At 38.4% G+C, this 19,907-nt stretch overlaps 1 protein-coding gene across 2 annotated transcripts in view; it reads right to left on the bottom strand.

Moving 5' to 3' along the window:
- The window catches only part of Gapvd1 (GTPase activating protein and VPS9 domains 1), a 494,617-nt gene that overhangs the window by 40,535 nt on the left and 434,175 nt on the right, over nt 1-19,907 (bottom strand). For both annotated transcript variants that reach the window (XM_068389833.1, XM_068389834.1), the window contains 2 exons: nt 19,038-19,152; nt 17,234-17,306 (listed from right to left, as the gene is read on the bottom strand). In XM_068389833.1, the coding sequence (XP_068245934.1) occupies nt 17,234-17,306; nt 19,038-19,152 (188 nt within the window). The remainder of the gene's footprint in view (nt 1-17,233; nt 17,307-19,037; nt 19,153-19,907) is intronic.

The raw sequence follows: 19,907 nt of genomic DNA, 5'->3' as shown, positions 1-19,907 counted from the left end.
AGCAAACAGTAAAATTAAAGTACGTAACAAAAATGTGGAACCTTACCTTTGGAGAGAGGCAATGTCCGAGAGCGAAGTGCGGGGCGGTAGAGGAGGATGAACACGGCGGAAAACGTTTACGTACAAGTGGCAGAAAACATAAACGCTTAACTTTACAAAACAGATTTATAAATGACAGAAAACAATAACACTTAATTTCAGGAAACGCATCTATAAATGGCAGGAAATATTAACACTTAACTTTCCGATAAACTTAAAATAAAATTTATTTTTTTCTATTTTTCTATTCTTTTTTTTTTACTTTACGCTTTCTATTTTCCAAATTTAATTACACTACGCATTTTCTTCATCACTACTACCACTTTTCTTTAATTTTTTAGCTGGCGCTTGGTCTGCTTCTACCAAAGGCCTCTTACTAAAATATGTCCAAAGAAGCTTGTTTCTGCCTGCTTCTTAAAATGTTCCTGAAATAACTCAGGCAAACTTCATTACAGAACTCAGGCGCACGACCTGTGAGAATTTTTTTCTGGGTGTCTTTTCTACGAGAGTCACCATTTTAAAGTAGCCATCTAGACCCTCTTTAATTTCTGCCATTATCAGTGGCTCATCCTCCTCAACCCCGCTGTACTCTTCCTGAACGGTGTTCACTCGCATGGCCTCCAACTCCTTCAGGTTATCTGCCATAAGTTCATCTTGGTGTTCCTGGATAAGCTCATCAATGTCGGCCTCATCAACTTCCAGACCCATGGACTTCCTGAGTGTAATGATCTCGGCAACTTCAGATTGAGCATCAGGTTCAGGATCGTCAACATTTTCGGAATCGTCTTCAGTTTGGTCTGCGTGGAAGCCCACGAAATCTCGCGCGGAGATGGCATCAGGCCACAGCTTTCTCCAACCAGAGTTCAATGTGCGCCTTGAAATCTCCTGCCAAGCTTGATCGATCATTTTGAGGCATATGACAATATCAAAATGCTCCTTCCAAAATTGACGAAGGGTGAGATTTGTGCTCTCAATGATTTTGAAACATCTCTTGAAGAGATATTTTGTGTAGAGTTTCTTAAAGTTTGCAATCACTTGCTGGTCCATGGGCTGCAGGAGAGGGATGGTGTTCAGTGGAAGATAGAGAATCTTGACGAAGGAATATTGTGGTGCAATACCTTCATGGAGGGAAGGAGGGTGAGCAGGGCATTGTCCAGTACCAGCAGGCTTTTCATAGGGAGGCGCTTCTCTTTTTATTATTATTATTATTACTAGCCAAGCTACAACCCTAGTTGGAAAAGCAAGATGCTTTGATAGCCCAAGGGCTTCCAGTGAGGAAAGAAAATAAGGAAATAGATAAATGATGAGAATAAATTAACAATAAATCATTCTAAAAACAGTGACAACGTCAAAACAGATATGTCCTATATAAACTATTAACAACGTCAAAGACAGAAATGTCATATATAAACTATAAAAAGACTCATATCCGCCTGGTCAACAGAAAAACATTTTCTCCAACTTTGAACTTTTGAAGTTCTACTGATTCAACTACCCGATTAGGAAGATCATTCCACAACTTGGTAACAGCTGGAATAAAACTTCTAGAGTACTGCATAGTATTGAGCCTCATGATGGAGAAGGCCTGACCATTAGAATTAACTGCCTGCCTAGTATTACGAACAGGATAGAATTGTCCAGGGAGATCTGAATGTAAAGGATGGTCAGAGTTATGAAAAATCTTATGCAACATGCATAATGAACTAATTGAACAACGGTGCCAAAGATTAATATCTAAATCAGGAATACGAAATTTAATAGACCGTAAGTTTCTGTCCAACAAATTAAGATGAGAATCAGCAGCTGAACACCAGACAGGAGAACAATACTCAAAACAAGGTAGAATGAAAGAATTAAAACACTTCTTCAGAATACATTGATCACCAAAAATCTTGTAAGACTTTCTCAATAAGCCAATATTTTTGCAATTGAAGAAGACACAGACCTAATGTGTTTCTCAAAAGTAAATTTGCTGTCGAGAATCACACCTAAAATTTTAAGTCATACAAATTTAAAGAAACATTGTCAATACTGGGATCTGGATGTTGAGGAGCCACCGTTCTTGACCTACTTACAATCACACTTTAAGTTTTATTAGGATTCAACTTCATACCCCATAATTTGCACCATGCACTAATTTTAGCTAAATCTCTATTAAGGGATTCACCAACCCCAGATGTACATTCAGGGGATGGAATTGATGCAAAGAGAGTAGCATCATCTCCATATGCAACAAGCTTGTTTTCTAGGCCAAACCACATGTCATGTGTATATAGTATGAAAAGTAATGGGCCAAGAACACTACTCTGTGGAACACCGGATATCACATTCCTATACAGTACTCACTATGGTGCCCATCAACAACAACTCTTTGAGATCTATTACTTAAAAAATCAATAATAATGCTAAGAAATGACCCACCCACTCCCAACTGTTTGAGTTTGAAAACAAGGGCCTCATGATTAACACGGTCAAAGGCAGCACTAAAATCAAGGCCAATCATACGAACTTCCTGATCAAAATCAAGGGATTTCTGTACAGCATTGGAGATTGTAAGAAGGGCATCACATGCTCCAAGCCCTTTACGAAAACCAAATTGCAAACTAGGGTATAGATGATTACCTTCAGCAAACCTATTAAGACGTTTTGCCAGAATATTTTTTCACAGTCGGGCGAAAACAAATATTTATCTACTCGATAAACAATTGTCTTGTTACCCAGGCTATTCCATTAGCCCTCCACATGTTTAGACTTTTCTTAATGACTTTGTGGGTCTTGAAGGCTCGAAGAATATCGGAATGGTACACCAGCATGGGTTTCACCTTGCAATCCCCACTGGCATTTGCGCAGAGTGCGAGGGTAAGCCTATCCTTCATATGCTTATGCCCAGGTAGCCTCTTTTCTTCTGCTGTGATGTACGTTCAACGAGGCATTTCTTTTCCCATAAAAGCCCAGTCTCGTTGCAAATGAAGACTTGCTGGGGACTGTAGCCTTCCCAGACAGTCAACTCGCTGAATGTCTTAACAAAGGCTTCGGCTGCTTTCGTGTCTGAGCTTGCAGCCTCCCCATGATGCACCACCGAAAGAATGCCTGAGCGTCTCTTAAATTTTTCAAACCACCTACTAGAAGCCTTGAACTCTGGGGGTTCCTGCTTCGAAGTTCATTCTCCTGCATCTGCATCGCCCTGAGCACACACGAGATCACCGAAAATGGCACTGGCTTTCTGGCAGATTATCGTTTCGGTGATTGTGTCTCCAGACATTCCTTTGTCCTTTATCCAGACAAGCAGCAGTTTCTCCATCTCATCACGGAGGTGGCTGCTCTTGCTGGAAAAAACTGTCATGACCTTAGAAGGTGTTGCTGCTTTGATAGCTTCCTTCTGCTTAAGGATCGTTCCTATCGTAGATGGACTTCGGCGATATTCCTTCACGAGCACACTTAACGGCATGCCAGCCTTGTATTTCTTTATTTCCATCTTCATCTCCATGAAAAGTATCATCCTCTTCTTTCCCTTAACATCAGCGACTTTCTTGGGACCCAAGGCTAATGATGTATCGTAGGATCACACACGGTAACAGTACTTATTAACAGTAAAATTGTTACGAAAGCGAAATCACAAACACTAAGTCAATGCGTGCGATAACGTTGCTGGAACGAAAAGACATAGGGACGCCGATACGTAGATGCACGATGGGATACAGTACAGTAGATGTCGACCAATAGAAGAGCAGGATCTCATGGTAGTAATTAGCATTCAAGTAGGGAGACAACTAATGGGAACGCAGGAAAATGGTAGCGAGTTTACGGGCTGGTGGCGCGAATTCTAAAATCCGTCTCGGATGCTCCCGCTCGTAACGCCTTTTGTTGTCCGAAACATTTTTCGTGATCCAAGTCATAAAATTCTTCGGATCCCCTTTCGTGAAGTGTAAGCCGATTCTTTCATAGCTAGAGGTTTGACTGTATATATATATATATATATATATATATATATATATATATATATATATATATATATATATGTAAATTTATGTGTGTGTGTATATATATGTGATATTATATATTATATATATATATATATATATATATATATATATATATATATATATATATATATATATATATATATATATATATATATATATATATATATACATATATATATATATATATATATATATATATATATATATATATATATATATATATATATATATATATATATATATACAGTGAACCCTCGCTACTTCGCGGTTCGACAATCGCGGATTCACCACTTCGCGGGGTTTTCCCATAACCCATATATATATACATATCGCGGATTTTCCGGAAAATTCGAAAATACCGCGAAATCTGAAGACAACCAAATACGATATTTTGTAACCTGTAATTCCATTAATACTGTAATTAGTAATATCTGTTCTTACTGATTGTTCATTGCATTACATATGATATATAATTCAGCACAGAAAGAAATAAAACACGAAAAGAGAATGTGATCATACGATAATTCAGTACTGTATACAGTACGTAGTAAAATTAAATCGAACATGAAACGCAAATCAGATGCAATCATACCATATTAGAATGGTGTGTACTGTAATGGATGTGCTTCTTTTCCATGAATCTTTTGTATGTATACGTACGTAGTACAGTACTGCATCCAATAATATTCTTTGTTGCAAAAATCACATTTCGAATAAGCGTACGAGAGAGAGAGAGAGAGAGAGAGAGAGAGAGAGAGAGAGAGAGAGAGAGAGGCGTAAAATAGCGTACGTAAAGCTGTATTATTATTATTGTTATTATTATTATTATTGTTGTTGTTGTTAATAAAATTATTATTGTTATTATTATTATCATTATTATTATTATTATTACTGTACAGTATTATTATCATTATTTATTATTATTACGGTATTGTACTTAATCTACGTACGTTCGGTATGCGCGGGGCATCTTCTATGAGTAGGTAACCAACGCATCATAGTACTGTAAGACGGGTTGTGATTGGTTCAAGCGCTGATAGATGACGAATCAGAACTCAAGTTTTGTTATCTAGCCTGTGATTGGTGTTTTGCCCGCATCTCCTACCCGCAGCATCAAAGTTCTCGCGGGGCTGGATCGTCCACTCTCTGTTACCGCGTATCGCTGAGTAGACGTTTTTAAGTGTGTGAATCTGTGCTGTGTGCGACTTTTTTAAGTTGAACTTTTTGTTACTGTAAATCCTACTGTAATGGCTCCCAAGCGTTCTGCTTCTCTTAAGGCTGGTAGTGAGCCTAAACGCCACCGAAGGATGATGACGATAGCTGAGAAGGTTACGCTTCTTGACATGTTAAAAGATGGTAGAAGTTACGCGGCCGCCGGCCGCCATTTTGGCATCAACGAATCTACTGTTCGCTATATCAAGAAGGACGAGGCGAACATTAGAAAGACGGCTGCAATCACCTTTAGCAGATCAGCGAAGCGAGTCGTTACAACGCGTAATAAAACGATCGTACGCATGGAAGGTGCTTTAGCTGTGTGGATTGCCGACTGCCGGAAGAAGAACATAGCGTTGGATACGAACACCATCCAAACAAAGGCTTTGAGCTTATATGAGAATTTTGCTGCAAAGGAACCTAAAGACGACGACGGCAACCATGCTGAAGATGATGATGATGCAGATGATCCTCAACCAGGGACATCCACTGATTCCCAGCCTCAGAAACGTTTTTCCGCAAGCAAAGGATGGTTCGCGAAGTTTCAGAAACGCTTCGCCCTGAAAAGCGTTTCCCTGCATGGGGAGTCTGCTTTCGCTGACACTGCCGCTGCTGAAACTTACGTGAACCAGACGTTCAAGAATATTATCGCCGAAGGTGGATACAAGCCGGAACAAGTCTTTAATATGGATGAGACTGGCTTGTTTTGGAAGAGAATGCCGTCGCGAACTTTCCTGTTCAAAGAGGAAGCCAAAGCCTCTGGCTTTAAAGCATTCAAGGATCGCGTTACCCTCGTGATGTGTGGCAATGCTGCTGGATTTTTGTTAAAGCCGGGGCTTATTTATAAGTCGAAAAATCCTCGCGCTTTGAAAAATAAAAATAAGAATCTCCTTCCCGTGTACTGGATGCATAATCAAAAAGCATGGATTACGAAGATGCTGACCTCCAACTGGTTCCATCAGTGTTTTATCCCGCAAGTCAGCAAATATCTCTTAGAGAAGGGCTTGCCATTCAAGATCCTTCTCCTTATGGATAACGCTGGTGGACACGCAACTGACCTGTCGCATGAGGGCATTCAGGTTGAGTTCCTGCCACCCAACACCACGTCATTAATTCAACCGATGGACCAGGGGGTTATCAGGGCGTTCAAGGCCCTCTACACGAAGAATACCTTGGCGGACCTCGTTGCGTGTGTGGATGCTGCCCAAGATGACGAGGATGAAGATTTTAACTTGAAGGCGTACTGGCGGCAGTACACCATAGCCACGTGCCTGCAGAATATTCAGAAGGCACTTCAAGAGATGAAACCTGCAACCGTGAATGCGAGCTGGAAGAAGTTGTGGCCCGATATTGTTTACGACGACAAGGGATTTACTCCGTCGGAAATCCAACACTCTGCAATACGGAAATCTGTGCAGTTGGCTGCCATAATTGGAGGTGACGGGTTTGGCGACATGACGACTGAAGACGTCGACGAGTTGTTGGACTGCCATTCCCAGCCCCTAACTGACGCAGACCTAGAAGACCTGACGAAATCGGCAAGTGAGGAAGAGAGTGATACCCAGGAAGAGACCCAAGAAAATGTCGAAGAAACGGGCTTAACATTAGAACGGCTTGCCAAGGCCTGCAACCATGCGAAGGAGTTGAAAGAAATGTTGCAAGAGTGGGACGAGGATATGGTTCGCTCGATGCAATTCTGCAACAAGGTTGATGACATAATGACTCCCTACAAAATGCTCTTAGATCGAAAAAAGAAGCAGCAGCAACAACTTCCGATCACAATGTTCTTCCAGCCTCGCAAAAAAGAGCCAGTTCCTCCTGCTAGTACGCCTTCGGAAGAAATTGAAGAAGTTTCCCAGGAAGAAGTTGAAGAGGTGTCCCAGGAAAAGACACCTCCGTCTGAAGAGACGTAAAATACTATCATTGGCTGCACAGTAGAACACATCATCAGCTTCATCATCATCATTTCTACTGTGCAGCAAATTCATCGCCATCACCATTCAAGTTTTTCTTCAACTTCTTTCGTGGTGAGTACAGTAACAATCTTTATTTTTTACTTTAATATTCTTACTGTACATTCTAAAACTGTATTTGTGCCTGTTTTATGGTTTAGTACTGTACGTATTGTATGCATTAAGTTAAAGGGAAGGTTTTAAAAGTCTACATGTTGTAACCTATCATATTTTTTTTGTTTAAAATTTACATTTACGTACGTAAAACACTCTCTCTCTCTCTCTCTCTCTCTCTCTCTCTCTCTCTCTCTCTCTCTCTCTCTCTCTCTCTCTCTCTCGTAAATTGTTTTCCTGCTTTGCTACGTACAATACTGTATAATTTATATTTGTAAGGTAACATATTTTGTAAATGCTTTTACTGTAAATACTGTATGTACTGTATCATTATTTATCACTATCATCATGCGCGTTAAATGCCTTGTTTGTTCTGAGCGTGGTTGTTTACTGAGCGTACACGCCTTCGTTTCAGGCGGCGTCATAAAGAAAAACATTTCATTTGGAAGTCCTAAGAAAAATACGTAAACTAAAACATTGGTAATAAACAAATCAACATACAGTACTGTATAATCAATATAATCGATGCAAAAACTAACCTATACATATATGTGTACTGTACACTAAATGAGTTTGTTTCTTCATTATGATCAGAGATGAACGTAAACAAAACATTGGTTGCCATTTTTTATCGTGCTTTTTAGGTGTTTAGGAAACGCATGATATAAAATCGCCTTTAATATTTGTGCCTGTTTTAGTTTAGGGTGCTGTAGTACATGCATTAAGTGTTCTGTACATTAAAGGGTGGTTTGTTAACAGTACTACGTACAAGGGAAGGTTTTAAAAGTCCGAATATACATGTTAAATAAATAGATAAATATGATGTCACTACTTCGCGGATTTTCACCTATCGCGCCCGCGTCTGGAACCTATCTACCGCGATAAACGAGGGTTCACTGTATATATATATATATATATATATATATATATATATATATATATATATATATATATATATATATATATATATATATATATATATATATATACATAAAGTACAGTACTTGAAATATTAGCGTAACTCTCTTTCGGGTAACAACGTTTGGTTGGTTAATACAACAAACTTCTTGCCAATGTAAAGAGAAGCTAATTACATTGCCTGGCCACATAAGTGTGTGTTATGTGTCACTTTAGCTTCAGTTTGCCATCTTAACATACAATGCGCAGATATATATATATTTTTGGGCTCGAGCCATGTCGTCCTGATGGAAGTTCCTTCCGGCAACTTCTACAGTATAATATTTCTGCGATTGATATTGCAAGAGAATTACCATCAGGTATCACGGGATTCCAACCCTGGAAACGACTATCCGAAGATATCAAGTATAATCAAGGACGTATCCTAAGATAACCATAGATATCTGCACCTCAAACAGACCTTACCCAGTCTAATCCACTAAGGGAAAGGATAAATAAGGAGCCATTAAACATCCTAACACCTTCAAGTGCCCCTATATGCTCCTGCTTCTCATTCCTTCGAATGCAGCTGATTACTACAGTTCGGTTGATTTTTGTCGGCGCTTTTTTCACAGTTTTTGAAGATTTTTCATGTGAAACGGCCTCCTCTTCTTTGTCAAAGTTGAGTATTTACTTCTCTATACTTTATTTATGCTAATTTTGGTGTGAATCCCTTCGGCGACTTATATTTTAGCTTTTGGTTAGAAGAAGCCATGGATATTATGTTATGACGGCATATGATTTATGAGTATAAACCTCAAGTGTCAGCCCTGGGAGTTGACGATGCCGTTACCTATCTGTGCCGTTAAGTACTGCATGGATATTATATTATGATGGTATATGATTTATGAGTACAGTGAACCCTCGTTTATCGCGGTAGATAGGTTCCAGACGCGGCCGCGAAAGGTGAAAATCCGCGAAGTAGTGACACCATATTTACCTATTTATTCAACATGTATATTCAGACTTTTAAAACCTTCCCTTGTATGTAGTACTGTTAACAAACTACCCTTTAATGTACAGAACACTTAATGCATGTACTACAGTACCCTAAACTAAAACAGGCACAAATATTAAAGGCGATTTTATATCATGCGTTTCCTAAACACGCTAAAAAGCAAGATAAAAAATGGCAACCAATGTTTTGTTTACATTTATCTCTGATCATAATGAAGAAACAAACTGGAGGTAGAGCTTTGCTTATTACCCAGACATATTTCCCATATTTTTCCCTTAGAACTACATCACATCTTCCTACTTTAGATATATATATATATATATATATATATATATATATATATATATATATATATATATATATATATATATATATATATATATATATATATATATATATATATATATTTTATATGTATACACATACATACCTACATATATACATAAATACATGCATACATATATATATATATATATATATATATATATATATATATATATATATATATATATATATATATATATTATATATATATATATATTACTGTATATATATGGGTTATGGAAAAAATCCGCGAAATGGTGAATCCGCGATGGTCGAACCGCGAAGTAGCGAGGGTTCACTGTATAAACCTTAAGTGCCATAAAGACCTTACTTCTAGACTTGCGAGGTATCTTTATGCTAGTCAGTTTTGGAGTTCTCTTTTGCGAAAGATTCTCCTTAACTAGACTTTCGATTTAACTATTATATTTAGTTAATTATTTCCATCACTTTATTCAGATCCTTTGAGGACGTAGATTGGATTGTGCATCTTACAAGTGGGATTCTATTACGATCCCCCTTGTCAGATTTGGGTTTAAAAAATAGCCTTCTATTTATCTTTGATTGCTCCAATTATCGATGCGCCGATATATTTGTAAGGTAGGTGACTCCGTTACCTTCCTATTAACCCTTTCTCTGCGGAGAGAGTAGGATATTGTTTTTGAGGAGCATTCTTATTCCCTCTTTTATCTGAACGATATTCAAATGATAAAAGGGGACAATTTCAGTTGGCTTTACTTCTAATCTAACGCCATTATAGAATTCTGAATATTGTGGCCCCCTTTTCTCTTTCTGATGTAAAAATTGTAAATACACACATTTTGGGGATTTACTTTCTCAATTTTTTGTCTGAAATTGAATGATACTAACCCATTCCTTTCAGTGTGGTGATCTAAAGAGACTTAAGATACTCATGGCCTTTTTTCCTCTTTACAGGTGGAATCTTCGAAGAAAATACATTGTCGAGTTCTGATCTGTGCTAGGTCCGTGAGGTATCCCTGGGGTCATGATACCTGCAGGATACATGCTTAATGCGGGAGAATGAAGGGTCCAATCTCCTATTGGGACCCTCAGGACTGCAATATGGTAAGGACTTACATTATTCTGGATATTGGAAGGTGTTCTTCCACAAAAAGAATTCTGAGCCAAAGGCTCCCTATTTTCCTTCTGTAGCTTGGAAGGATATTCCTTTTCCGAATGAGGTCCCGCGCTCGGTTTTGGGGTACGCTCCACCTAAACCCATTTCTACCGTTCAGTTCCATGTAGATGAAACTTCAAGTTTTTGAGTCTTGGCGTGGACAATTTATCCTCTGTTTCTTCTTTATCTCCGGATTGAGAATCGGCTCTCCTCCCGGTAGTAGATTTGAATGAACCCCTCTCTCATGTTGATGATTCTTACCTGTCCGAATTGGACAGGGTTAGCGGGACTTCCATGATATTCAGTGCGTTCCGTCGTTTCAACTGCTGTCACTACGGTAGCTGCTCTATCACAATTAGGTGCTTTTACTGAAAGGTTGGCCACTTTTATAGCGCTTGACACAATGGTTTTTCCCTCTGCTTCGAAAGCCTTTTTGGCTGTGGAAAAGGCCTTCAAGGAGGGTAAGTCTCTTCCAGTTTTGAAAGAAGGGAAACCTGTGTCACTCATTCTTCCCCTTGACACTGAACAATGGTTGGATATTCAGTTTACTTTTGCTGAAGGGAAATTAGATAAGGATATAGCCAGCCGGTAGTTAATGAAAGACTGCCGACCTTTCCGGCACACCTACTTAAGGTGAAATTGGAGGCTAGAGAGAGACTATCAGCTTCAATGTCTCTTCAATGCTTTGTAGAAATGATGATTGGTAATCTGTTGATGCCCCTGTCTTTTTGCTTTTGGCCAAGATGCACATGGCTACTTTTATGAAGGATCTTTTTAACTTTATTCAGGTTTGTAGAGTCTGCAGGGAGCATGTCTTAGCTTCCGCGATCATTCGTCTTGAAACGAAGCGTCTTATTGACGCCTGTATTTGGGGTAAAGATCTTTTTCCACAGAATTTAGTAAGGAGATCTTGGATAAAGCGGCAGCAGAACATGAGAGAGTTTTCTGGAGATGGGGAAGATCTCAAAAAAGGGATATTATTCCTGAGGTTGGCCCTCACCCTGAGAGGGTCCGTACACCAACATACCTAAGGAGGCCCTTCATCTCTGCTTCAGGTACTGCTTTGCAGAATCTTTTCACTGTTCCTCACCCAGTGACTTCACGGTCCCCAGCATTCTATCCTGGATTTGAACAGGGGACCTCGTCCTTTCGTCCCCCCAAGACTGTAAGAGGGGGTAGAGGTCGGTCCGACAAGGGTTGTAGGCCAGGGAGTCGGGGTCTCCAAAGTAACAGGGGAACTAAGGGCTAACATCCTCAACCAAGCAATGAGGATACTCCAGTAGGGGGAAGATTGTAATGGTTCAAGAACAGATGGCTGTTTAGTCCTTGACCACAAAGCGTGATTTCCAGCGGTTTAGGCTGGAAATGGAAGAGAAAAACCCCGAGGATCAGAAGATTTTTCCATAAATTAACTCCACATCTGGTACAATATGTACAAAACCTCTTGGGAAGAGAGTTATCCGTTGCACGAAATCTATAAAGTTTCGAGGTCGTCTATTCTGTGTGGCAATGAAAGTTTTGATATTTTCTCGAACTATTCTTGACTTGTCCCATCTAATTCTATTCGTTCTTTGCGACAAATTCTGGAGGCTGACTATTATGCAGATATGGACCTTACTACCTGGGGGGGATTTACATCGTCTCTATAGATCTTACCGACGCTTATTGGCATCTCCCGATAGGTCGACGCTTCTCCCCCTACCTTGATTTCAGGCTAGAAAGAAAGGCTTATATATTCAGAGATATGCCATTAGAGCTCCCTCGGCAAGGGAATGCACGGAAGCAACATATCACGTGGCAAGATTTCTCCAATATCTAGGATTCCAAATAAACTTCCAGAAGTCACGGCTGAACCCGGATCAAGGGTTCCCGTGGTTAGGGATTCGTTGGAATCTAACGACTCATGCCCTCTCTATTCCTCTATTCCTGCTGCCAAAAGGAAGGAAATAGCTGGTCAGTTCGGTCTTTCATCTACCTGAGAAAGACCAGCAGAAGTTGTCAGGAAAGGGTTCTGGGCTCATTTCAGTACGTTTCTATAACGAACCCTCTCCTCAGGGTCAGACTTAAAGATACAAGCAAGGTTTAGAATAAAGGAGCTTCCACAGCTCCCCGCGATCATCAGAATATGACCCTGGGGCTGCTTCGATGGCAACTCCATCAGTGGTTATATGCCAGGAGTCTTTCCAAGATGGTTCTGTTGCACTTTCCTCCTCCTACAGTGTTTTTACCTAAGGACGCCTCACTGGACGGTTGGGTGGGTCATGCTCCTCTCAAGAAAGTACAAGGTCGTTGATCCCAGAGTTTCAAGCAATTCCACTTCAATATTCTGGAGACCATGGCAGTCTTCTTATCCCTGCAAAGTCTACATTTACAAAACAACATTCATTTCCATCTTGTATTAGACAGCAGAGTAATAGTTCATTGCATCGACGGGCAAGGGTCCAGATCTCCCCAATTAAACCATTTTTTCATTGGCCTAGAGAAAGAGGTGATCTCTGTCTGCATCTCACCTCATGGAATCTGGAATGGGATGGCAGACTCTCTATCTTGAACACATCCACTAGAGACAGAATGGTCTCTAGATGAATCATTTCCTTTCATGCAGGGGGTAGTCCCAGGTCTTCAAGTGGACTTGTTTGCAATGAGTCTCAATGAGACACTTCCCAATTATGTGGCACCATATGTAAATCTAAAGGTGATACGCATGATGTGTTATTCATGAATTGGAATCATTGGGAGAAGATTAACGTATTCCTACCCTTCAATCTTCTCTTGAAGGTGTTAGACCAGTTCTGATCGTTCAGGTGGACAGTAGCTCTGGTTGCTCCTTTTTGGCCGATGAGCAACTGGTATCCTTTGGTGCTATGATGAACTCCAGACTGGTACCTCTACCCAGCCCGAGCCTGTCTCAAGAAGTACAGGGGAAAACTGTCTTCGCTTCATCTTAATAACCAAATGCCCTTCATTTCATGATTTTTTCGCATTAGCCCTTGGAAAAAAAGATTTCAAATTCAATGGGATAAATTGGCATTTGTGGAAAATTATAGAACTTCCACTACTTTGAATTGGTATGAAACTTCGTGGAAGAACTGGGTTCGATAAGTGGAAGATAAAAATCCTTCTTCTAAATCTATGGATTTTTGTTTAGGCTTTCTGATTGACTTACATGCGACAGATTTAGCATCCTCCACGATTGCGTCATGCAAGTTGGCCCTAGCTGGACCCATTTTATATGCTTTTGACATAGATTTAACTCTGTCCTCTTAGCCACGATTCGGAAAGTTTGTGTCAGGTTGAGACCAGCAGTCCTGCCGAGGCCAATCTTCTGGGTATTGGATAATGTTTTATAACTAGCTTCGGAAATTGACGATCAAACAGTGTCTTTCCGAGTTTTATCTCGAAGAGCAATTTTTCTGTTGGCTATGGCTTCTAATGCTCTGATTAATGGAGTTATAACTCTCTTTAGAGATGAGGGTCACATAGAATTTACAGACAATGGTGAAGTTATTTTATACCCTGATCCTACCCTTTTGGCTGAGATAAGCTACCATCTAAAATTTAGGGACCATGAACAATAGTTCCCATCGAAAGTGATCTCACCCCGTGTCCAGTGTTTAAAGACATATCTGGACTGGACAAAAAAGTTAAAATGGACCAATTCTTTGGAGGAGAGACAGTCGGTTCAGAGTTGTCTTTGAAACAATTGAGAGTAATATTGGTTTATTTCCTTTGAAGAGCAGACCCCGCTAGCATGCTGTTGGGTCATGACACTAGGAAAGTGGAATCATCTCTGTACTCCTTTCAATATATGTCATTCGAGGCGTTACAAGCTTATCCTGGTTGGAAGTCCACCAGGGTGTTCTTCAAGCATTATATGAAGCAATTGGATGAAGTTCGTCATTTTGTGGTGGCAGCAGGTGGTTATAAAACCTGCTGCAACAACGTAGCCCTCAAGTGCGTCCTTGGGCATTCTTCAAGCTTATTTTCTTTAATAAGTAAACTGTCGGTTTTTGCTTCATGATCTACATTAAACAATTTCAGATATTTTAAACTTCAGGATTCAATTTGGTTTCTCTGAGTTTTATAAGTGTCCGCACGCGACCATACTATTCCTATTTTAAAACAGAGTTTAATATAATTCAGTTGGGTTTGATACTGTATTTTACATTTAGCCATATACGGCAATATTCTTATCTTAAAATCTCCTTCTACAGGAGTTCGGGGATATATCATCTTGTCTCCCCTCATGACTACTTAGGTAAAGAATTTTATCGGGAATATATTTTGGGGTACTGTACACTGGTAGATCACAATGCTGTTCATATATATATACTGTATTAAAATTTGCTCAAATAGATGGTCTAAAGAAAATGATATGTTGGATGATTTTATTGCTAGACTTAATTCCTAGTAGAATTAAACTTAGCATACTATAGTCAATCTCTACCAACGCTGCACATTCAGAATCTATTTAACGATGAGTATTAGTTCTTCAATGATTACTTACTACTCTGATACAGGGAGTGCTCTTCACTACAGGGATGGTGGATAGAGGGTCATAGATCCTTCCTCTTAAAAACACTACCATACTTATCAAATAAAGTTCATTTTGTATTCTTTTTAAGGTAGAAATTTGTGATTATTCTTTATCATGTAAGCCGTGAGCCCCCAATTATGGCAAGTTTTTTTTTTTTTCCATGGAGAAGCCTCACACCGAGTATAAATAGTTCTCTGGTACACTTCAATCAGGACGACATGGCTCGAGCCCAAAAAAAGATTTTGACGTATGAAAAATCTATTTTTGGGTGATATAGCCATGTCGTCCTGATGGTCCACCCGTTATGTCCTACTTTCCCCCGCCCCTTTGCTCATTGGAGGCTTTTATTTCCCAGTAGCTCAGCTGCGACGTGGAATGAGAAGCAGGAACGCATAGGGGCACTCGAAGGTGATAGGATGTGTAACGGCTCCTGATTTATCCTTCCCCTTAGTGGATTAGACTGGGTAAGGTCTGTTTAGGGTGCAGATATCTATGGTTATCTTACGATAAGTCCCTGATTATACACGGTATCTTCAGATAGTCATTTCCGGGGGTTGGAACCCCGAGATACCTGATGGTAATTCTCTTGTAATATCAATCGCAAAAATATTATACTGTAGAAGTTGCCAGAAGGAACTTCCATCAGGATAACATGGCTATCTCATCCAAAAATAGATTTTTCCTACGACAAAATCCCTTATGTATATATATATACATATATATATATATATATATATATATATATATATAAATATATATATATATATATATATATATATATATATAGATTATATTTTTTTTTTGGATGAGATAGCCATGTCGTCCTGATGGAAGTTCCTTCTGGCAACTTCTACAGTATAATATTTTTGCGATTGATATTACAAGAGGAAGTGTTTTTAAGAGGAAGGATCTATGACCCTCTATCCACCATCCCTGTAGTGCGCGTTTAGTATTTTTGTGTACTCTTTATATATATATTACACACACACACACACACACATATATATATATATATATATATATATATATATATATATATATATATATACATACACACACACACATATATATAATATATATACATACACACACACATATGTATATATATAAAGTACACACAATACTAAACGAGCATTGTATGCTAAGATGGCAAACTGAAGCTAAGTGAGACATAACACACTATTATGTGGCCAGGCAATGGCATTAGCTTTTCTTTGCATCGGCTAGAAGTTCGCTGTATCAACCAACTAAATATGGTTACTTGAAACACAGTTACGCTAATATTTTAAGTACTTTATATGAGCCCTGTACATTCCCTATAAATAAAAATATTGTCCCTGGCACAAGACACACAGAGAATGCAGATCATGATTGCCCTAAAAGAATTTCTTTGCACACCTATGCAGGAATTGTTGACAAATCCGGCAGAATACATTTTAAAACCACTAACAAACAAAATTAAAACCCAAACAATCTGGAACACGCATAGACCTACATATTATGTTACATCAAGTTAACATTTGAGACTCAAGAAGAGCCATGACATGCTGCTAAATAATAAATACGACATGCACAGCATGTTATTACTGATAAATGCTGGTAAGTCTCATTTCTTTACTTGATGCATTAGTACAATGGAGGAAAAAAGAAAGAAATTTTTCAGTTTTTAAGAGATAATGCTGACATACCAAGCTTCTGGAGATGAAAGGTATAAAAGCATTGGGAGAAGTTCATAGCAATAATTAAGTTGTAGTTATTCAAATCATCTTGTGTTTAAGGCGATTACCTGCTATTGCATAAGTAATTTGTACTGTAGATAAATTTCAGTTATTAGCTTACATTGGATTTCAGAGCAGATGGAGTTTAGGAAATGCTCTAAATTAGTTTATATGGCATGTTATGTATACAAAGTACATTAGTTTATTTTCAAACACATTGTGTTGAAAAAAGAATTTGTAGACAATCATAAATGTTTTTGACTTACTACAACCATTATCACCACAAAGCAAAATGCTACTTTACCTTTGGTATTCTGAGATCTTTATGTGCCGGTGTGATCACAGCAGACAATTTCTTCATGTGCTCATGGAGAACCCTGAAACAAAATTATTGTATAATACATACACTATTTAGAATAAGTCTCCAATATGAAGACAACCTGAGGTTAATCTGGTTATGATTTTCATAACCCCTTGACAAAAACATGATAAGAATGAATACATCAAGTCTCTTCACAGTTCTTAAAAGTGTCGAAAGATTTACTCAAAAGATCACTTGACTAAAAAATAATGACTGCTTGAATAAGCTGTCCTAAGACCTCTAAAAATTTTCTGCATACATAAATAAATATAGTTTTACAAGCCAACTACGAGCAACATATTAATCATATGGATTTAGTCTCTGAGTTTTTGGAGAAGCTGTGAAATGGTGCCAATAAACTAGAAATCCAACCAGCCCCACAATACTGTTTTCCAGATTATTTGAAGGAAACTAGTAACTACTTAAGTAATCAGCAACTATTTTTGGGTACAAATACATACTATTAGTATTGGCTTCAAACTGCAGAAAATATTGAGACAACCACTGGTAACAAATCCCATCCTCAAACACAGTACATACAGTACAATACTGTATATATACAAAATATAAAGTATTTTGTACCATATTGTACCATATGTAATGTACTATTATTATAGTTACCCTTATAGAGAAGTGCATTTTCTATTATGTACAAACTACCTATTTTCTTCAACTGCCTTATATTTTGATGGATAACTATTCTTTTCTCAGCCTGGCTGGCAAATCTCTTTTCATATCATGAAGACTTTTTAGTAATATGAGGCGAAAAAATCTTCACATCTCGTTTTGCATCATGAAAATTTTTTATGCAGATACATCCGTATCAAGAGGTATCCCTTAGTACTATAGTCCCTAAAAGGAGACAAAGAGAATTGTGAAATATATAAAAAAAAATCTAGCTAAAGACATCATGGAAAACACTAACAAACTATATACGAACATTCTAGAGTGCAGGGCCACTTGTTTCAAAGCTATAGCAACACAAAGACTAAAGACTGTCACTACGGCTAACCTTGTTCATTGTTTTATTGCCATTCACTGTGAGATTGTCCCATTACACTAATAGCAGCCCAAGTTTACTGGCTAAAGAAATGGGAAATTTTTTTGTTTTACAGGGTAAAGGTTGATATAACCAGGGTTCCAGAGAAAAGCAATATGAGCAACATGGAAGTTCATGGAAATAACAATAAGAGCATCATTGGAAAAACAGGTCCTTGTGCTCTACTTGAATTAGATGTTGACGACAGGAATGGGGGTATCACTGGCTTGCCTAACAGGCGTTTGTTCCTAGGACTGGTGGTTCAATGTGATGATTCCAGGAGAAGTGGGTATAAGAATGTTTTTATGTGAAACCTTGAAATCTTGCAATTCATAGATATAAGCAATGTGAAGGGAGAGGGGAAAATAAATAGGCCAGATTTATGTCTGTCAAACTGGACACCAGATTGTATAGTGTAAGCAATGCTTAAAAGCTGTGTTAATCTTTAAAACCCACTCACCTGCTAGCTTACTTTTCATTATCTTCCATTTCTGTTTAATCAAAAGAAAATTCCTTTGCAAAACTCAACTAATCTTTAGTATAATATACGCAAGGCACAGTAGATTCGATTGTATTTGTCAAATTAGTATATAATTTTTTAAAATCCAGAAATTGGAACTGAAAATTCTTTAAAACATTTGAATTCACACCAAACGACTACAGTAAAATTAACTAAAATACATATTATTGCATAGTTTTAATACTAACTGGTCTCTGGATACATCACCATCTCCATTTGGGTACAAGGCATGAATGTAGATGTGCGACATAATAACTCTCTCCAGAGCTAATTGGGCTGCTTCAAGTTGCTCATTTGTACTACCTGAAACAAAGAAGTACCCACAATAAGCACAAATGAACACAATGTAATAAAAAAGAAATATCCTACACTGTCTTTTACAATAAAAAAGCCTATAATGTACACACCCATTTCTTCAAAAGAAACTTGGGCAGAGACTAAGCAACCTACAGTATGAACTTCAAGATGGAATTACAAAATCTTAATAAAATCAATCTCACTAATTTTTACCTCTAGGCCATATTACTGTTCTTATATGTACAAAGCATGATCTTTTCAACTTTAAAGTTCTCTTTATTTTGATGAATCTTACCTCTAGTTCACATGGCCGACTACGACACTAACCCGGTGGTGAGAAGTGGTAATTAGATAAATCTAAATCCTTAATCTACTTTTCTTGTTTTATCTGAATTTACATTCTGTAATCATAGAATAAAAAATCCTAATAATACAAGGAACTTTGCCTATAGTTTCCTCTGCTACCTTGGTCCTTGATCAATATCCTTCGCCTTAAAACTTACAACAAAATCAGAAGTTTTAAGTAATTTGTATTTTTCCTAACAGTACTTACCTCGAACTACTTTCTTAGGAGTATCTGGGATCTCTTCCCATCCGACCAGAATTTTGTGAAGTTTACCCTACTCCCGTTTTCTATGCGGGGCATCTCTGGCGGAGTGATACGCGCCCAGAGACGACCCGGGGTCAGAGAGCATGCTTGCTCAGGTCTCGCTCTCCAGTAAGTTTCTGGTCGCGTCGGCGTTAACACCCCGACGCTCTCT

Source organism: Palaemon carinicauda, chromosome 16 (assembly GCF_036898095.1).
Source record: "Palaemon carinicauda isolate YSFRI2023 chromosome 16, ASM3689809v2, whole genome shotgun sequence".
Classification (NCBI taxonomy): Eukaryota; Metazoa; Arthropoda; class Malacostraca; order Decapoda; family Palaemonidae; genus Palaemon; species Palaemon carinicauda.
Note: the sequence above shows the minus strand (reverse complement) of the source record. Positions and strands in the feature narration are given on the sequence as shown.